This window comes from Pangasianodon hypophthalmus, chromosome 15 (assembly GCF_027358585.1).
Source record: "Pangasianodon hypophthalmus isolate fPanHyp1 chromosome 15, fPanHyp1.pri, whole genome shotgun sequence".
Taxonomy (NCBI): Eukaryota; Metazoa; Chordata; class Actinopteri; order Siluriformes; family Pangasiidae; genus Pangasianodon; species Pangasianodon hypophthalmus.
This window is the reverse complement of record NC_069724.1, coordinates 2,211,138-2,230,813: the sequence shown is the minus strand read 5'-3', so window position 1 is coordinate 2,230,813 and position 19,676 is coordinate 2,211,138. Positions and strand designations below refer to the sequence as shown.

Genomic DNA, 19,676 nt, shown 5'->3' with positions numbered 1-19,676 from the left:
TGGTTATGACCCACAGTAAAAGTAAGAACTGCATTTGGGCTGTTAATAATCTGGATCAGTGACACAAAGTACAGCATCTCATCTCATGTGCTTCAATGTGCAGATTAAATGTGTTGTGTTGTGGTACTTCAGGATTGGAGTCTGGCATCTCAACAGAAAAATAATACCCTTTTTTTCTGTTTGACTTCGTTCTATCTGATCTCTGGTGACTGGAACAGGAAGTGTGATGTCGTGAGCATGATAGCGTGAGAGAGAGAGAGAGAGAGAGAGAAAGAGAGCAGCAAAAAAGACACTTGGGACTCAACAAAAGCTGAAAAACTGACTGTGACTGAGCAACCTAACAATGATTTGAATATAAATAAAGAATTTACAGATTCACTCAATAACAGACAAATAACAGGCAAATTTAACAGACACACTTCCTGCTGAAATAAAGATCTTATATATATATATATATATATATATATATATATATATATATATATATATATATATATATATGTATATATCACATACATACACTCCTAGGCAAATTAAAAAAGGCAAATATTAAGCTAATTGCCCAAAATGCAAATATTAAGCTTTTAAATGTCAGAAAATGAGCAGGAATGAAACAGATGCACTCCTGAGAGCTCCTGTGCCTCCATTTTCTGGTTTCCTTTTGCTGCAGTGAGCTGTTTGTTTGGGGAAAAACTAGAAACAGGGAAATTCACTTCTATAGTCTTCTTGTACGCAAAGGTAAAATCATGATAATGATTAAAATTTTTTGATGTAAAATTCAAACCGACACATGTCTGGGTGTGCAAAATTTTCCAAAAATATATTCTGGGATTTTTTTTTAAAGATTATTATATGATTATTTGGTTATCTGCCACACCTGATGCAGCCCATCAAGAGCCACAGGGCTTAAACATTTACAGAAATCAAAGGGAAAAGCTCCCATACTGACTTCCTTTATCTGTTTGTTTCATTCTTGCTCATTTCCTGACCAATGTTGTATTGTTAAGACCATTAAAAGCTTAATATTTTGCCATTTTGGCCTTGGCCTTGTTATTTTTGCCCAGGAGTGTATATATACACACACCGAAATTTGGTTATTGTGCACTTTCCTTTTGGTTGCTGCTGCTTGTCAAACCAAAAGCTTGATAAGAGAAGATAACTCTTGTTAAGAGTCTGTTCTGCGTGGCAGCGACACCCAGCGTCCAAAACCAGGAACTTCAGTTTAACTTCTTCAATTTTTTTTCTTTTTATGGCGGGTTTAAAAATGGCGGCGGCCACAGAATGATCCTGCAAACTTTCAGCTTAAACAGATACAGTGGTTTCCAACGTAGCCGTGGAGTTACACTCTATTTTATTATTGTATTATATGTGATGTAATTGTTGTTATTACTAATCAACTTTTCTATTCTCTCATTAGGTTTCTGTTATACTGTATTAGAGCCTCTTGTGTTTACACTGCAAAACATGAGAAGATATCTTCAATGTAGTTAAATGTATCTAGTGTTTCCTGTTACAAGATTAAACCAAATATATGATTATTAAACCAATTGCTAGATTTTTTTTTTACCAGATTCTTGCTTGAAATAATCTTGCTCTGTTGACGTATGATTTTTCATATAATATGATATGCATATATTTAGGTAAATTTCAAGCTCAAAATGTGTAAAAGCATCTAAAAAGAGTCTGAATAATATTACATTTAATTTAGAATAATCTCATAATAAGAAATATTTGAAAGATTTATCCATATTTAAGATATTTTCACTTTTCGAGATTTTTTTTTTTGTGTAATTTAAAAAATGGAGGTCATTGTCAAAGCTGATCAAAAGACAAAAAAGAAAGAAAAACTGCTCGTTATAAACAAACAAACAAACAAACAAGTAAATACATTTTTATTTGACTGCAAAAAGAGGCATTTTTTAACAGACAAGGTTTTTTAATAGACAAGTAACTATAAATTACTGAGTTTTTTTGTTTTGTTTTTCATTTGAGAGACTGTAAACTTCTTTTTTACTGGCTGTGAACTTTATTGGTTACAATAAGAATAACCAGGATTATAATCAATATACATCTACATATTTACACCTATTTGATCTGCTTTGTCAAACATTATATAATGCACATATTATAAAGGCACTGACTGATAATCAGAGCTGTTTTCCTAGCAGAAGTCTCAAACAGAACTGAGATTTTCCTCGACTAGTAATACATATTTTGCAACTAATAAAGTGAACGAAACCCATCTCAGGATATTTACAAGATTTCTTCCATGAAATGCTTATATTGAAAATTAAATATTAATGTCAACTCAAATGACTTGACAATGGACTTTTTGTAACTTGAAACCAGAAACAATTGTGCATATTTTCTTTTCTTGTCTTTATTCAGTAGACTTCTGGAAAGACGTATCATTGTCAAACTTTCCTTAAATTGATTTTTTTTTTTTTTTTTTTTAAACATGTTTCTTTTCATCGATAATATTAATGCTTTGAAAGACAAGAGATTTAATTTGAATACTTCATTTATTATTTTTTAAAGATTATTGCATTTTATTTTATATAACCTCTGCACTTGGATTCATTACTGTCACATTTTCTGCTATTTTGTTGTTGATGTTGATGATGAAAATGATGATGAAGATGAATGTACAGTATTTATGATGTGGTCTGTTCACTTTGGGTTTTTTTTTTTAAATAGCCTAATTGTAATTTTTAAATAAATAAACTTATACATGATACATATATGCATATATTTAGGTAAATTTCCTGGTCATAAATCTAGGGTCATGTCTTCAAATCTACCAGATAACAAGAAGACATTTCTCTCTCTCTCTCTCTCTCTCTCTCTCTCTCTCTATTTCTCTTTCTCTCTCTTTTGTTTTAGCAAAATGATTAATTCATGTGAAAGATGAAAAACTTCCATATGCTTCCAACAATTTAGGTATCTTCTCTCTCTCTCTCTCTCTTCACTTCATACAAACACTTTATAACAGGATGTGCCTGTTTACCTCTACGTGGTTTTATTTGCCAAAAAAAGGAATGCATATACGTCGTTCCTATAGCGTGGCAGCGTCACGTGATCAGCGGCTTCACTGCATTTTACGACACTTGCCGAATTAAAGCTTGTCTTCCTCAAAGCAGAAAGGAGGAGGGGAGGGAAAATATATCTGCCTAATGGTTTGACTTTCTTAATATAATTAAAGAAATAAAACATTCAACTTTGTGTGAATTGATTTAATAAATAACACCCAAAGATGCTTGTTGACGTGTAAATCTCTTTCTCTGACCAAATGCTGTGTTTTTTTTTTGTTTTTTTTAATCTGCTAGAGGAACATTAATCAAATGGGTTAATGATAAATATTCTTTATTACAGTCTGTGTGACTTTGGAAATCGAGTTTGGCCACACCTAGATCCTGGCCTGTCTTTTTTTTACAATCAGAAAGAAAGAAAGAAAGAAAGAAATAAGGCACAAGCTTTTTTTTTTTTTTTTTTAATATATATATTATTTATTTCTTTTTGCTTTGTAGTGTTTCTATGGCTACATGCACAGCCCTGGGATACAGCACTAAAGAGTGAGACCCTAATGTGAAAGACGCTGTTATTTTGTGTGTATTTTGTGTAGAATTTTATTCTTTTTGCCTTGTTGTTTAGTGATGTAGGTTTTGGATGGAGTACCCGGCTGTGTAACCCGATAGGGGGCAGAGAGAGAGAGAGAGAGAGAGAGAGAGAGAGAGAAAGGGGGGGGGTGAGGGAATGTTGGACTGCAATGGAGCAGAATGCCATACAGGTAATGGAAACTCCAACTTTATATTACATTAAATCAAGCTTTTGTGTTATTTTGTACTCTAGATTAATGACTTGAGCCACACAGGAATAATTTAGAGCCTTATCCTCAGTGTTCAGTGGATTATTTGGTCGTGTAATATCGCCTTGTTTTTTGAATTCGCCTGAATCGCTGATTTGATCCTCGTCCTATCAAAGCCCTGGACGCTTTTCTGCTCATTTGAACGGGAAAGTTTTTTATGGTATTGCTTTTCTTTTTTTAAAAAAAAAAAAGTTACGGCAAATTCTTTCTTTTTGGAGCCTTTCAGATTAAGACCCATGTGTCACCCTGCTCGCTGGCGATTCCACAGACTCACTGTATCATTATTATTTTTTATTATTTTTGGTTATTTTCGTTAATGATTAATTTCTTTGTGTGGCGTGTCGGCTACCTAGCTCCCTTTTTTTTGCCCTTCTACCCCCACCCCCACTACTGCACTTTCTCCATTTTACCCCACACAAATGTTTCATCATTTCATTAGTAGCTTTTTTCTTTTCTGTTCGCTTTGAATTCATGTCGAGCTGCTCGGGACATTTCCTCATTTTTCTCAAATGCTACATTGTAGCTGTGAGTCGCTCGTCTGAGGCGAACACATTAAACAGGAACTCTGCTTTCTTTATAATGACGTGTTGATAAGCAGGTTTTAGGAAATATAGTATCATATTATACACTTGAACAAGATGGAGAAATTTTTATTTATTTATTAATTAATGTATTTATTTATTATAACTACTCCTAACATCACGTGGCACTTCATTTTTTAAAAAAAATAATAATAATAATTCACAGGCGAATATGAGCTAATATGAGCTAATATTGTCAGCCAGTATACAATATAGCACAAAATGGCAGCTATTTTAAAGGCATTGAAGAAAGAAGCAAGTACATTTTGTTCTGTTGTATCGAGCTCCACTTTAGGAAGTTGAGCAAAATGACTGAAATATAACTCTTTCTTATAAAGGAAGTTAGTGCTGTTGAATAATTCACATAAAAAAACAGCCTGAGGCGTTTCTCTTGGGTGTTTTTTTCCCCCTCATATTCTAACTGGTTGCTGTAACATTTTTACATTAATCCTAGGACACAGCCATGTTGCATAACAACTGAGAAAATAAGCCTCATAAGAAGCACCAAGGTCAACTACTATGGGCTTCTCACTCAGTATCTCTGCAGCTCTCCACCATCTGTTTTTGTACCGAACCTCCAATGATCTGGGTGTTTCTAGTGCGAAATCACTATACGCACAAAATGAGAGGCATTATAAAAATATACATTTTATTTTTGGGGTTGTAACCCGGCCTTAGTCATGGCCTGACACTGCTTTCCATGGTTTAGGAGCTGCACATGTGGCCTCTGAAGCTTTGCTCCCATAGGAGAAACCCTGCAGGGGGGTAACGGAGGCCCCGATGGAGGTGGTGGGGGTAGGAAAGGCCGCCAGTTGCTTACTTCCTTTCTCCTCACTGCTTTGTAAAAAAAAAAAAAAAAAAAAAAAAAATTGGCTCAGCCTCATGATTGTCGAAAATATTATTTTGCAACGCAACATGTCAGCAATTCTACGTCACACTTGCTCTTACAAGTCGAGCAGGTAATAGCTTATTAATAAGCTAGCCTACATGGCCTCCAAAGTTCAAGTTTATTAGAAATTCCCCAAAAAAAAAAAAAAAAAGAAATCAGGTTTAGTGAATAAATACATAAGCATGGAATTCTCATTTGTTGCCCTTGGAAATGGGGAACTTTCTTCTTGAACTGTATTAGTTTTCACCTCACAGGAAAAACAGGGCAATTTTCCGTCACTTATCTGGGCTGTTCCTGAGTAGCTTAAATGCACTGCGATGTGTTTTCAGCCTTGAAAACATTACCAGTGAGAATCAAGATGTTTTCGGTTTACAGATGACCGAGATCCTGTATTTTTTTTATCCTCATTCGGAGGCAGCGTTGTCTGTCTAAAAGCAGTACATAGAGAGACGTACTCATTGAATCGAAGCAGAAGAATGCAGGCTTTTGTCAGTGGTCGGTGATGTTGAGCTGCTTTTTAAAAAAAAAAAAAATGCAGTGGTTATTGCAGAAATGTGATCATGTGAGGTAGCTTTGCGTGTTGAGTTTATAAAGTTGACCTTTAAATCCCAGGGTAAGGGTTTCTTTCTCTATTATTTGGCCATTTGGAATGAAAACGTTTGGATTTGTTTTACTCTTTATACCAGAGCTGTGTTGAATTCTCAAATCAGAAGGTGGCGATTCATTTCCTGGAACATCTCGGTTCTGACAGTAGTGCCGGCTTTAATTCAAATCAAAGGTTTAAATTTATGCACTCATTCTAATATGTTATTGTTTCTATAATAACTGCTCATTCACAGGAACGTGTATGGTGAATTTATTTTTTTCTTTAAATGTATTGTTATTTAACAAAAAAAAAAAACCCATATAATTGGTGAAGTGGTGAAAATTTCTGTAATGAGATGTTAACATTTATGGAAGGAGTCTCCAGTGTTAGGACTTTATAATAATCAGTACATTTTCAGACACATGAAAGTCTTCAGGACCTGTTTCTTGGTTACATGACAAGCTGCATTTTTTTGTCTTATTATCTTAAAAGAGAGAGGAAAGTAGAGAAGCTGGTGCAGGAACGACTGATTATAGCTGCTCTAAACAGGAATTTACTTGTTTTGCAGCTATTCCACAACATGAAATGTAACTACACAATGGTTAAAAAGATCAACGTGTTCATTAATAATTTACAAAATTGTGATGATTAGCAAATTGCCGTGGTTATAAGAGGATTAAGGAGTTCAGGATGCGCTGTTATTGGGGGAAAAAATCAACTTTGGGGTAGGGACGCCATCTCATGACTGCGTTGTTGATTATCTTTCTGTAACAGCACACGCCATCTTGTTTTTATTCCTACATAAGAACCAAGTTATCAGACGGCTTTTCTTCATAGCAGGCTGTCGTTCGTCTGTATGAAGGAGGTACGAGTTGAATTCTGTGTTGTTGTTTTTTCCCTTGTCAGTGGTTAGGCCCCCCGTGCTGCCTGCGAGGCTCCTTCGCCTTCTACAAGTCGGTGAGCTGCAAGCCCGAGGCTGGCGGCCCCGTTAAGGTCTGGAGACTGGGGGAGTTCTATTATATGCGCTGTGGCCCTCAGGAGCCCGTGTGTATCGCTGAGATCACTCTGCTGTGGGAGGATCAGAGACAGCGTCACCCTCTGGCCAGCTCCAGACTCTATTACCTACCAGAGGACACGCCCAAGGGCAGAACTAAGGAACATGGAGAGGTAAATTAAGCAGGATTTAAAGTCCAGACACTGTAATACTTTTTATTTTTCTGTTTTTTAAATAAATAGTGAATAAATGGTGAAAACACAATTAAGGGCAAGCCATTATTTACCCTGAGTCTATCAGTAATATCAGTGCAACTGTTACACAAAATATTAAAAGTTCAATACTCTTTCAACAGTTCAATACTCTGTAACTTTCAGTATTCTCAAGTCTGTCTGTAAACAGGCTAAGCTGGCATTGTTTTATGCCTGTAGAAGAGTCAATCTGCGCATGCTAATTTGACTAATGACTAACCTCCAGTGTATTATTTTTTATTTTAAATCACGTGACGGTGGTGGAGATGACTATACACTAGTATTAAGGTGGTTATGGTTATTATTTAGCGCTCATATTTCACAGTAAGTCAAACTGACTGGACACTTGAAATGAAATGGGTTAATCTAAAATGCAGTCATTTAAAAATAAAAATAAAAAAAAACAAGTGTAAGTTCTGTTAACTTTCTCAAACCAGGAAGTGCTGTTAATCGGATGCACAGTGTTTCAAATCTACATCTGGAAGAATGGAAAGAATGAAATAAAAAAGCTCTTATGGCTCGACTAAATGAATATGGTGGTACATATTTGCCCTATTGTTCTTAAAGTTAAATCCATAAAGGGTCCCTGGTTGCAAAACAGTTTGTGATCCTCTGTCTTAGATTATTTTAACATGTAGGTATTCAAAACAAAAGGTTGTTATAAGCTAAAATTTATAAAGTAATTCTGTTTAAGGCAGCCTAGAGGTAAAAAATCATTTCAGGCCATTACTGTTGAAAACATAAAGGTGACAAAATTATTATTTAGTAATGTATCTGAGTTTATGCTCCTAGAAACAATCAACGTGAACAAAGCGGAAATATAGAATAGTATAATCCATTTTGTATTTGTTTTAAACCCAGAGTAATGATTTTTTTTTTTTGGGGTCACAGTATAATTTTTGTTGTCAGCCAGTGTGATATTATACTTGGTATTGGTCTTGAAGTCAAAATTATGGTACCTGAGGAACCCAAATCAGTAGTAGAAACGTCTCAGTGTTGATTTTAGTGAAAGGAAAGTAATGTGTACTAACCTTAGAGTACATGATAGACAAATTTTGTGCCATGTTACAAGCCAGACCTCATTAAATGCACTATTCTGTTCTGTTACAGAGTCTAGTCATTTTGCAGAATGACTAGACTGAATGAATCTTGACTTGAAAACCCTTCCCCGTAATATTTTACTGGAAAATTACAGCTGCCAGAGCCGCCGCAGCTTGATGTGTGCGTGTGTAAGACTGAGTCATAGCTTTGGGAATCAGTAGTCGGATTTCTTGCCCACATTTTACTTAAACATTTAAAAAGCAAATCCTTCTAAATACAACAGCTAGGATGAAATTCTTTTTAAATTAATACAAAAGCTTACTGCATCATTAGTCGTTTTTACACTGGTTCAGCAGATGGGATGGTGTATCTTTGCCTGGTGGTTGCACATTAAAAGAGTAGGTGGCATTTTCCTTTTTTTTCCCCTCTTGAGAAACTGAACATTTTATAATGATGAAGCAGGAAAAGCAGATCCAGCCTGTTTAACCCTATGCAAAGTTTGCATCCACCCAGCTCCAGTGGCTTCTAGTGAACCTGATAGCTCTGAAATACATAGCTTTTGCTGAATATGATCCGTGAACAATTGTGCGTGTTTGCGTGCCAGGATGAAGTCATTGGTGTCTCTAAGAAGGTTGTGGTGCGAGTGGAGCATCTGGTGAAATGGACCTGTCCGGAGCCACCTCAGTGGAAACAGAACACCCCAAAGATCAGTGACCTCCATGTACTTAATGGTTCTCCCTGTATAACAGATCCACAGGAAGTGAAAAGCAAGGGTAAGCTCTAGGGCTGTAACAGTATGGTGCATCGTTTGATACAAGGCTCTCGATTCGATATGTCTGCGTATTTGTGGTACAAGATTTGGAGAATTGCTTGAATATTCTTTGTCAGTGTTGCAGCCTGATTGCTAATGGATTTTTTTTTTCATCCAGATGATGTTTCAGGAGTTCAGCACAGGGTGAAGGTGCTCAGTTACCCGCAGTACTGCCGCTTTCGCTCCCTGCAGAAACGGATCCAGAACCATGATGGCTGGGCCAGTCCGCAAGACCCTCATCTGCTGGCTTTGGGCTGGATAAAAATGACCCTACACAACACCCGAATCCTGTACTGCAGAGACACTTTCAGCCATCCTAGTCTAGGCACCAACCCAAGTTTAACGCCCGAGTTTGGTGAGTTTATAGTACAAGCTTGCGTATTTAAAGAGCATTTTAAATTTCCAAGAAACCAAACAACCTTGGGCAGAGAAATCTGTCCCCAATTATCAGCACTTGTGTGATGTGCACTACTGGATCTTTGGTATAATCTTCCCTTACACCACAGCATTATTGAAGTCTCAGTTGGTTAGTTGATATGTTGATTAGTTTTCTGGAACAGCAGCTCTGACAGCAGTGCCAGCTCTAATGCAAATCACAGGATTATATTAATGCGTTCGTACTAATATGTTGCGTTTCTATAGTAACAGCTCGTTCACAGGGACCTGTATGGCGGAGGTCCACGTAATCTAAGGCTTAAACAGATTAGCAAATGTGTTATTTAACATAGAAAAATGTCTAATCGTTGATATGGTGACATTTTCTCTGTAATGAGATGAGTTCATTTAACATTTATGGAAGGAGTCTCCAGCGTCACAGATTTGTAACGGTCACCAAGTTTTCCGCCATGTCTTCAGGACAGAGGAGTTCACGCTTTCTGGTTTCTCAGTAACATGACAAGCTGCTTTTTTCCATCGTATTAACTTCAATATAGTTGCTCGGATGTGTCATAACATTAAATGTAACTATAACTGGTTAAAAAGCATGGTGTGTCGTTCATTATTAAATTAAAAATAGCAATCACTGGGAGATTGCTGTGGTACGAGAGGAATAAAACACTTCGTGCTGTTCAGTCACAGGAAAATAATCGACTTTGGGGTGGTAACGGTATCTCGGCTTTACGCTGAGCCACACCACACCATCCTGTCACTGATTATTTTCTTATAACAGCATACTCTTAAGAGTGTTTTATTTCTTTATTATTCTGACAGAAGTCTCTTTTTTTATGGCAAGAGACTTAAACTGTTTATTTAATGAATGTTCCAGTGTCTGTGCTCTCAGTAAATGCCACGTACACACCCACAGTGGGCTAAATGGAGCCATTTGCAACAAATATTAAGACAAAACTATTGTAGGCATGTTTTTAAAATGGCTGCCGCCTTTGTGTCTCTGTCTCAGGATGCCTCTCTGTAAGCCTGAAGGGACGACCGCGGAAAAGACGGGGCAGAGACGGTGACGGAACTGATCAGCAAAGCCTCAACCCTTCTGAGTCATGGGGAGAGAGAACGAAGGCATGTGTTCAGAAATATTTATATCAGAAGTCTATATTTAAGATGCACACACAGCCACATTCTGACAATGGTAGCTAAAGAATTAAGCCTTAAGCATGATAAAATGGATTATAATTGGTGGTTAACGTATGATGGTGCAGGAAAATGTCATGAGCAACGTGGAGACGATGGAGGGAAACTGGCTTCCTCATCCTGAGGAGAAGATCTTTCTGGATCAGCTGTATCTCTTCATGGAGCGTAGAGGATCCCCCATCTGCAAGGTTCCCAACCTGGGCTTCAAAAAGAGTGAGTATTTGCTTCCTGGGATACATCTTTGACTATTTTAGTCACATCATGCTAAAATTTGTGATCTGAAAATTCTTCTTTTGACTTCAGCAGTTCTTTCATGCTCATTTCTTCTGCATAATTCCATCTGCATTGTTTATTACATCTGTAATGGTCATTATTATTTGTCTGCAGTTGATCTCTTCCTAATGTACTCGGTTGTCAGCAAGCTGGGTGGATATGAAGCGGTAAGTTTTAAATACTATTTAGTGTGTATTGAATCAAATTTTTTTAATGCTTTTTTTTGTTTAAGGGTGGGAATGTTTAAGCTCCCTACAATTCTGTGTGATTTGTCCAAAATTTGATCACAAAATGATTCTTGACGCATCTTGCGTCTATACATAGACTTGTAGATTATTTAAAATAATAATTAAAACTGTCAGGGTATTATTATTGTTATTATTAAAAATTCTTTAGCCTTCATTTAAATTCTTCATTTAAATTCATTTAAATTTAAATCAAAGTGGCCTTTACAGCAGACACTGGCAAAGCAGCTGTTTAAAACAGAAATAAGCCTATTTTTATGTACATTAGATTAATTAACGTTATATGATCATATACAGTGGCAGTGTATGTTCATAATAATCTGTCTTTTCAGAGAAATTTGGACCCTCAAAATGGGGTCACTGGCCAAAAAGTTTGGGAATCCCTGGCACAGGGGCGCACATAAACCTTTTCTGATGAAACTTTAATTGACTTTGTGATTTGCTTTGTTCTTACTGCATTATATGGAAACTTGGCCACTGCTCGAGGGTTCTCGTAAAGCAGGAAGAGCAGAAGACCATTTTTCCTCCAATGCCGGATGGAATCGTGCTTTGTGATTTTGCTTATTTGTTGTATTCCCGAAAAAAATTTCTCTTGGTTTGGCAGAGCTTGTGCAAAGCATGTTTCTTGTCCAGTTCTTTTTGTCTTATTCATTCATAAAATTATTTAAAAAAAAAAAGAAACAAAGTTTGTCCATCTTCAAATCTAAAAGTTAGCTTCACTAGTTTTGCATAGCCAATCATGGGTGCCCGTGAGCTCACGTATGTGGAAGAGGGCAGACAGCACTTTCATTTAAGGATGTGACGCTGCCCTGGACGCAGCATTTAGTGGCAGTTTGAGAAGATGAGCTTGGCTGGTTTCATATGTGTCAGAGGATGCATGTGCTAGCCTTCATGCCTTCATCCTCACTGGTTGGTAGCTGTTGTATAATAAATCTGGGAAATAAATCTGATTATGGAGATCTGTGCACTGATGTGGAATCATGTAAAAACCGAATCAAGATAGATCTTAAGAATTGATTACTTTTTCTCACCTTTCTCACCTCCTTTCATTGTCAGGACTTAGTAAAGCTCACTATACTATAAAGAAAATGGCAGAAGTGAAGTTTACACTTGTGTTGTGCTTACAGGTGACATCTCGGCGTTTGTGGAAAGTGGTTTACAATGAGCTAGGGGGAAGTCCAGGCAGTACCAGTGCTGCTACCTGTACCAGAAGACATTATGAAAAGTGAGTCCCATTACAGCAGCAAGTCAGTGGCACTGCAGTAATGATCCTCAGCTCACACAATGACACTGGTTCATCTGATTTGTTCCTTGATTCACAGGTTGATGCTGCCATACGAGCAGCACATAAAGGGCGGAAATCAACAGCTGAGCAAACCCAAAGCTCCAGCAGCTTCGGCTGTGTCTATCAGAAAGCCTGTGCGTGGGAGAGTCCAGAGCGCTCCAAGGAAGAACAGCGTGACTAGTCAGGTAAGTCCTTTCTGTTAGAGTAATGTTCTGTCGAATAATACTTCTGCAGCATAACCATATTATATCTGGAAGAATAAGTACAAAAATTAGTTTGGGAGATTTTAGTTTTAAAAACAAAAGATATCTAGGCAAAACGTCAAGATGTTTTTAGCTGTTTCCTTTGCCCATCATTTGGTTGAGAGAAAGTGATTGTGGTTTATTTATTTTGAACGCACCACGACACCGTAACGACCCTAGTTCTGAATACTAAGGAAGGGAGCATAATTCAGTTCAATTCAGGTTTATTTATGAAGCACTTTAAGCAAACGACGTTGTCACAAGCAGTTTTACAGAAATGTAATGTTAATGGAACTGGATACATTAACTGTAATTATTCTGTCACGCCACAGTCTTTGCTTCTCATAACTTTACAAAGCATAATACACATACACAACCAGTTTAGCCAGCCTGTGATGTCAGCACTGTGAAGGGCCTTGCTAAAATTACAGCTAATCTTTCCAAATCAGATAGTCAGGTATTCTGTAATAGATGTGATATTTTTTTATGGGATTTGGGGAAAATTGTAAATTGCGTCCATTGAAGCAACTTAACTTTAGGTACATAGGTAGAAAAGAAGATTGCAGAAATACCAACAACCATGGTGGAGATCTAAAGTTTTTAAAATATGATGTAGATGCAAGTTTCTTTGTACAATATTAATATGAGAATGAATGTGGAACTAAAGTGTGTAAATTATTTAACTGAGTTTTTGTGTTCTGCTTTGTTTAGGCGGCGCCACCAGATGCTGTCGGGGTGCGAAAAAGAGGGCGACCTCCCGGGAAACGGACCGTTAAAGTTTTGGCTCGGGGCAGAGTTGGTAGACCCCCATCGCATACTAAAACTTCAAGTGAGAAGGTAGTGAGTAAAGTTGCCCAGCCGATCAAGGTCGTCCAGGAACTAGGGATTTCTCCAGCACCCACAGCCACCACACACACACCCCAGCAGCATAAAGCTGAGGAAGATATGAAGATGAAGCAGGAGAGTGAACCTTCAACTCCTTGCTTATTGTCTGGACAATCTAAGCTGCAGATTGGAGGCTCTCTGGAAGGGTTCAGCCCAACTAAGGGGATGTGTCCTCTGGACTTCTTCAGAGCTCGTCTGGGCCTCAGTGGCGTGACTGGTCCAGAGAGAACTCAGGAGGCCTCGATCACAAGCCAGACCAAAGCCAGGAGTCCAGAAACACCGGAGAATTTGCAGCACCAGTGTTCTGGGTGCAACTCGGTGCATCCTTCTTGGACTGGAGGCCCAAGAGAGGGCCTGACTGCCAGACCTCAGCTGCCTCCGCTGAAGATCCTCCCATTGGACATTGATTGTAGTCTTCAGTTGCACCAGTTGATGCACACCCGCCTCGGCACGGCACACATGAACACGTTCACCAAGCGTCTCTCGGAAGCATTGGCTCAGGATCTTAGCAAGACCAACGGCCATGCCGTGGCCGTTTCTCAGGAGCAGGCTGTGCCTCTCAACCTGAGCAAGAAGCCCACAACCAAGAGGTCTTCAGATGACGTGGATTCCCAGTGGCAAAGAGACTCCGAGGCCAAGCGGCTGAAGATGGAACCCGTAGACCTTCGTCTGACTCTTAAGCAGAATGGAGGTTCCTCAGGACAGACATTGGTCCAGGATGAGCCAGCTGATCTGAGTTGTCCACGCAGGGCCCGGGCTTTTCAGGACAGGACTAGCTTAGTCTTGACTGGATCTCAGGATTCACATTTATCTCCAAAATCTGACCTTAATCCTTCCACAGACTCCGTTTTCCCTTTGAGTGTTGTCTCGTCATCAGGCACTGCTCTGAAATGGCAGGAAAACGATTTGAACCCCGTGGATCTGAAGTTAGGCGAGACCCCTGAGAGAATTGTGGTCAATCAGAACACAGAGTCTTGCCCTAAAGGTGAGCAGTTCTCCCAGCATATTCCTTACGAGGATTCCAACACAAGGGATTATAAAGTTTCCTCTCTTAAAGAGTTTCCCAGTTTTTCCAAGCCATCACAAAGCTGTTGACCTGCAGGCATGAAAGCACGTCTGCCTAAAAAATGTCTATTGCTCACTCCTCTCTGTACGTACACTCACCAGACAGTTTAATAGCAGCACTGTTCCTCTGCTCATTTATACAGTTATCCAATCAGCCAATCATGTGGCAGCAGAGCTTCAGTAAATGTTCAAATCAAACATCACCAAAATGTTCAGCTGTCCAGTTTGGGCGAGTCAGTGCCCACTGTAGCCTGAGATTCCTGTTCTCGGCTGACAGGAGTGGAAACCGATGTGGTCTTCTGCTGCTGTAGCTCATCCACCTCAAGGTACAGTGTGTTGAGATGCTTTTCTGCTCACCATGTTTGTATAGAGTGGTTATTTGAGTTTCCGTAGCTGTCCTGTCAGCTCAAACCAGTCTGGCTGTTCTCCTCTAACTTCTCTCATCGAAGTGAGATCACTTTTATTTTCTCTATTCAGATGTGTGATGTGAACATTACCTGAAGCTCTTGACCTGCATCTGCGTGATTTTATGCATTGCACTGCTGCTACCTGATTGGCTGATTGTCTAATCGGCATTAATGGGCAGGGATACGGGTGTTCCTATTAAAGTGACCAGTTGGACAGTCCTGCTTCTTTGCAGAGTGTCTAAAACACTACTACTGTACTCCTTATATCTGTGGTTTTTAACAAAAGACCAATTGTCTTATGCAGTCAGAGGACTTTTATCTATTTTAGCATACGTTATTGCAGAACTTGTGCATTGGCCTTGAGTGGCCCAGCCAACGAAGGTCATTTAAACATGACTTAGGGAACGTTTTGATTTTGTTCTCTACATGTACGGTGCTGTTATTTTTACAATACAGGAATTCTGAATCATATATTTTAAGATAACTTGCAAATGTCACATTGCAAGTCAGAAATATGCGTTAACTTAAAAACCCAGTTCCACAGGAACTGGACGGCTACTGTAGTGTGTCTTTTTTTTTTTTTTTTTTTTTTTTTCTTTTTTCATTTTACAGTCATAAATATGCTATTTTAGGCTTTGTTATTGCTTTATATATTGTAAGCCGTCTTTTTTTCCATTTTTGTTTTATTTCTTGAGGTGCCCTTGATTTTATGATTCAATCTTTTTATACATTCTCATTTTCCTCTGTTAACCGAAAGCTAACAACGCTGTAAACCTTCTTTTGTTCTGCATTTGCAGAGTGTTATGTTTGGTGGTTGTTAATATTAAACTTGTGCAATTAGTAGTTTTTAGTTTTTAAGGGTCCAGCAAGAGCTTAAATTGTTTTTAAGGGCATTGATTTATATAAAATATATTGTTAAATGCTTTAATGTAGACGAATAAGGAGTTGTTCGTGGTCAGCAAGGGCTCGTTTTTGTTCATATACTCTTCCTGAATGCGCAAAATTCCTGAACATGTTTACAGAGCAGACGATATGGAGACATTGGCAGCGCTTCATAAACAGGTGTGTATTTCTGACCATGCAACAATTTGATATGTGATATGAAATGTCAAGGTTCAATTGGATTTTAGAAAAAATATTATTAGAAAAGAACAGTATGAATTGTTATATACTTTGCAGATTGGAAAATGCCAGGATCAGTTTATTTTAATAATAAAAAAAAAATGCATACTATATTGACTAACTTATTATTCCAAAATCCATGCAGTTGAATCTCCATTTTCAGCTCGGTGCTTTTTTTTTTTTTTTTTTTAAGTCCGTATGTTCCTCATGTTTCTACGTTTCTTTCTGTTTTTTGTCATCACTGGTTTACAGCATTTAACTGAGCAGAATAAATGACACATTGGTGCTTTAATTCAGCAGCACTGTGTATTACATGTGGCATTAATCCATTAGTACATTTAATCTCACAGTTTTCAACATTTTTGATTGTCGATTTTATTTCAGTGAAATTGCTCTTAATTTCAGTTCCAAGGCTGATTGAAAGCTAACTTTGGTCTTCACGACATGATGTCTGCTGGATTTAGCTACTTTCAGACCCATGCTGATGAATGTGGATCATCCAGTCTTGTTTGATTTGTTGTCACCTCAAACATAAAAATCTAAATTCCTGCCACTCAATACTGTGGACTGTCTGATGGGAACACTCCTTACTTGTATATTTCTTTTTTTTTTTTTTTTTTAATTCCTTATCTTTTACAAGACATATTTAAAGGAACCAGAGTTGATGACAGAATACCATTAGAACACTGAATATTTATAATAAAAATGTTACTCTCACTTTATTTTGTGTCTTGTGTTGCCCGCACTGCGCCTGTTTGGTCACCAGGTGGAGATGTTTTCTCATGAGCATTTCTCTTTGGTCTTCTCAAAGGCTTCCTGGACTACATGATGATACACATTCCACCATTTTGGAATGAATGTATTTCACTTTTCCCTGCACAAGAGGAAATATTTTTGTAAGATGGCTGTCATTATCGGTTTAATACACAAGTAGTGGTGATTCCTGACTGCTGTTTGTATTGAGCAGATGAAATCTGTTACACATGAATATGTATTTCTGTTTTTAATCATATTTGCACACTTCTGGTCCCTTCATGCAATGTTTTAACAACTTTTCAATAACTGAGCTGAGTCAGATCTGTGTGTGTGTGTGTGTGTGTGTGTGTGTGTGTGTTTGTGCATGCGCTCAGCTGTTTGGCTTGCACAAGTCGACAGTCCCACCCCTCCACCCGTGCAAATACATACAGAACAAAGCTGGGGCGGAAATGAGCGCATTCCATCAGTCTCTGAATGAACACTGTGTCACACAGGTTAAGCAACAAGCTCAAAACACACTTCAGACCTTGAACATAAAATGTCATGTTTAACACTAACTATACTGCAAAAAAAATATCTTTAGCAAGTGAAGATATCTTGAATAATGGAGAAGTTATCAAAACTTTCTCATTATGTGATTTTTATATAACAAATATAAGACCATTAAGATTATTTCATATTTTTATGAATATATTTATTTATTTCAAGCTTAAGTGTCTTAATCTACTGCGAGATCCATTTGCCTCTTTCTAGAAAGAAAAACTCTTGAATTAAGCAGAATTATCTGCCAATATAATAACATTTCAAGCTTGAAAAGAGCACAAAAAAAATCTAGCAATATATATTATATTTGGGTTGTTGTAATGTTATAATAGTGATCTATGGTGCCAGTAAATAACCATAATGTTACTGTACATTTAAATATTTTAATACACTGCAAAATATGATTGAAATCTTGAATAATGGCAAATTTATCTAATATTCCTTATTATGAGATTATTATAAATCAAAAATTATCATTCAGCCTGTTCTCAAGATTGAAATTGGCAGATAATTTTGCTTCTTTGTAGGAATAATATTTTCATATAATATTCATAAAATAAATCTGTACTGAGGGGTCCATGTCATTTTTTGTCCAAATAAAGCAGTCCTTTACTTGTCCTTCAAAAAGTTTAAGCACCCCTTGTAATAGACTATGCACTTTCTATGCATCTAACTCTACATTAGATCTGTTGGCACTGATTAGATTAGAATTAATCCAATCTATGCAAGACCCAATGCTTACATTAATCCAATCTATGCAAAACCCACTACCTACAGAAAAAAATCAATCTACCTGCAGCAGCAAAAATAACACAGGAAATTGCACAAGAAAACCATAAATCTGGCAACCCTGTGTGTAAACTTCTACCCCTTTACAGCATAGTTCTTTGTTACTTTAATAAGTGAAACTCGTGTTTTCGGGAGAAAGAGGAAGGTTTTCTGTGGTAGTCCTTACATTCCCCTTGACTGTGCTCACTTCTGTATTCTTGCAGTAAGAGCATGTGTCTTGGGCTAATCATTAGCCAATCGCTGTTTGTGCTCTCTCGAAAGTTTCATTACAGAACAGCGAGAGGTCAAAGAATCAAGGACACTCCCTCCTGAGCTCTACATTACATTACAGTCATTTGTAAGACTTTGGTTTTTCATTTCCACCTCACTTTGGTGTTAAAATAGTACAAAAAAGAATCACAATCTATATTTCTTGCATGCGATAATGAGGCCTCTGTTGAAGTTGAACATGGTGTGAATACATACAAAACACTTGAATAACCACTGACTTGAATAAAAGTAAAAGTAGTGATCAAGAAAGTTACTCAAGTAAAAGTAATTAAGTCGTCTGGTGGAAAATGACTTTACTAATTACTCTTTTTTTTTTACTTTTTACTGCAACTAACACAACTAAACCAGAAATGTTCTAGGTCTAAATAACGTATTTTTGAACAGTGATGATAACTAACCCAGAAAGCGATGCTGAAGTGAACACCACCTCCATTATCAACAGTATATAATGAAGGGTAACTTTAATTGGCTAGCAAACTTAGCCAAATGCTGTTGTGGTTTCAGTAACTTGCTAGGTTTGTAAGCTAGCTAGCTACCTCATGTTAATTCGTACATGTTTCTAGTGTTTCCTAAGTGTTACCTATAGGTTATAGTGACACTTTGATATGTTTATCACAACAGATGATCGCTACTGAACATCGGCGTGACATCTTTACTTTAATACAGAGATTTTATTCTGTAAAAAAATCAAAAGATCTGGCTAGCTAGTCTAGCTCGCACAGGTTGCTGTGAAATCTCCACACATAATTTTCAGATTATTATAACGCTGTTTCCTTTGAAAGATTTCAAACTGAATATCGCTGATAAAGTGCGTATATGTCTTCACTGTCTCAGACATTGCTGCTAAATATTTCTTGTCTAAAGCGTAGATTTTCAGGAGGAAACTACTTAACTACTTTTGATTGGGTCTCAAAATCAAATTATTTAAAATTTGCACATAGAGTCTTTTAATTGTGATCAAAAACAAACATAATGAAGTTGAATATTTTATTTAAAAAACAACTCAAGTAAAACTAAAAGTAGTAATGGTTTAATTATACTCAAAACCAAGTACCACTACAGTGAACCACACACTCAAGTAGTGTAACAAGAGTACTTATTATTTTCCACCCCTGGTAAATACAGACCTGAGCTCACACACTTTGACTGCTTGGTGTGTGTATTTGCTCATCACATACCCACTGAAAACCATCAC

At 37.4% G+C, this 19,676-nt stretch overlaps 1 protein-coding gene across 1 annotated transcript; it reads left to right on the top strand.

The window, feature by feature from the left end:
* The first annotated feature begins 3,650 nt into the window (after positions 1-3,650).
* On the top strand, positions 3,651-16,845 carry zgc:77151 (uncharacterized protein LOC337153 homolog). Its single transcript, XM_026938355.3, has 10 exons — positions 3,651-3,787; positions 6,828-7,088; positions 8,812-8,980; positions 9,137-9,373; positions 10,415-10,527; positions 10,668-10,812; positions 10,987-11,039; positions 12,245-12,342; positions 12,440-12,587; positions 13,356-16,845. Exons 1-10 carry the CDS (start codon positions 3,767-3,769, stop codon positions 14,622-14,624), a joined length of 2,514 nt encoding a protein of 837 aa, XP_026794156.3. The 5' UTR covers positions 3,651-3,766; the 3' UTR covers positions 14,625-16,845.
* Positions 16,846-19,676: the final 2,831 nt, after the last annotated feature.

Bases quoted from the DNA above. Each gene is read 5' to 3' on its own strand.
- zgc:77151 (XM_026938355.3), top strand. From the start codon at position 3,767: ATGGAGCAGAATGCCATACAG. The intron at 9,374-10,414 runs GTGAGTTTATAG...TCTCTGTCTCAG, and splicing joins AAGTTTAACGCCCGAGTTTG to GATGCCTCTCTGTAAGCCTG. The intron at 12,343-12,439 runs GTGAGTCCCATT...CTTGATTCACAG, and splicing joins ACCAGAAGACATTATGAAAA to GTTGATGCTGCCATACGAGC.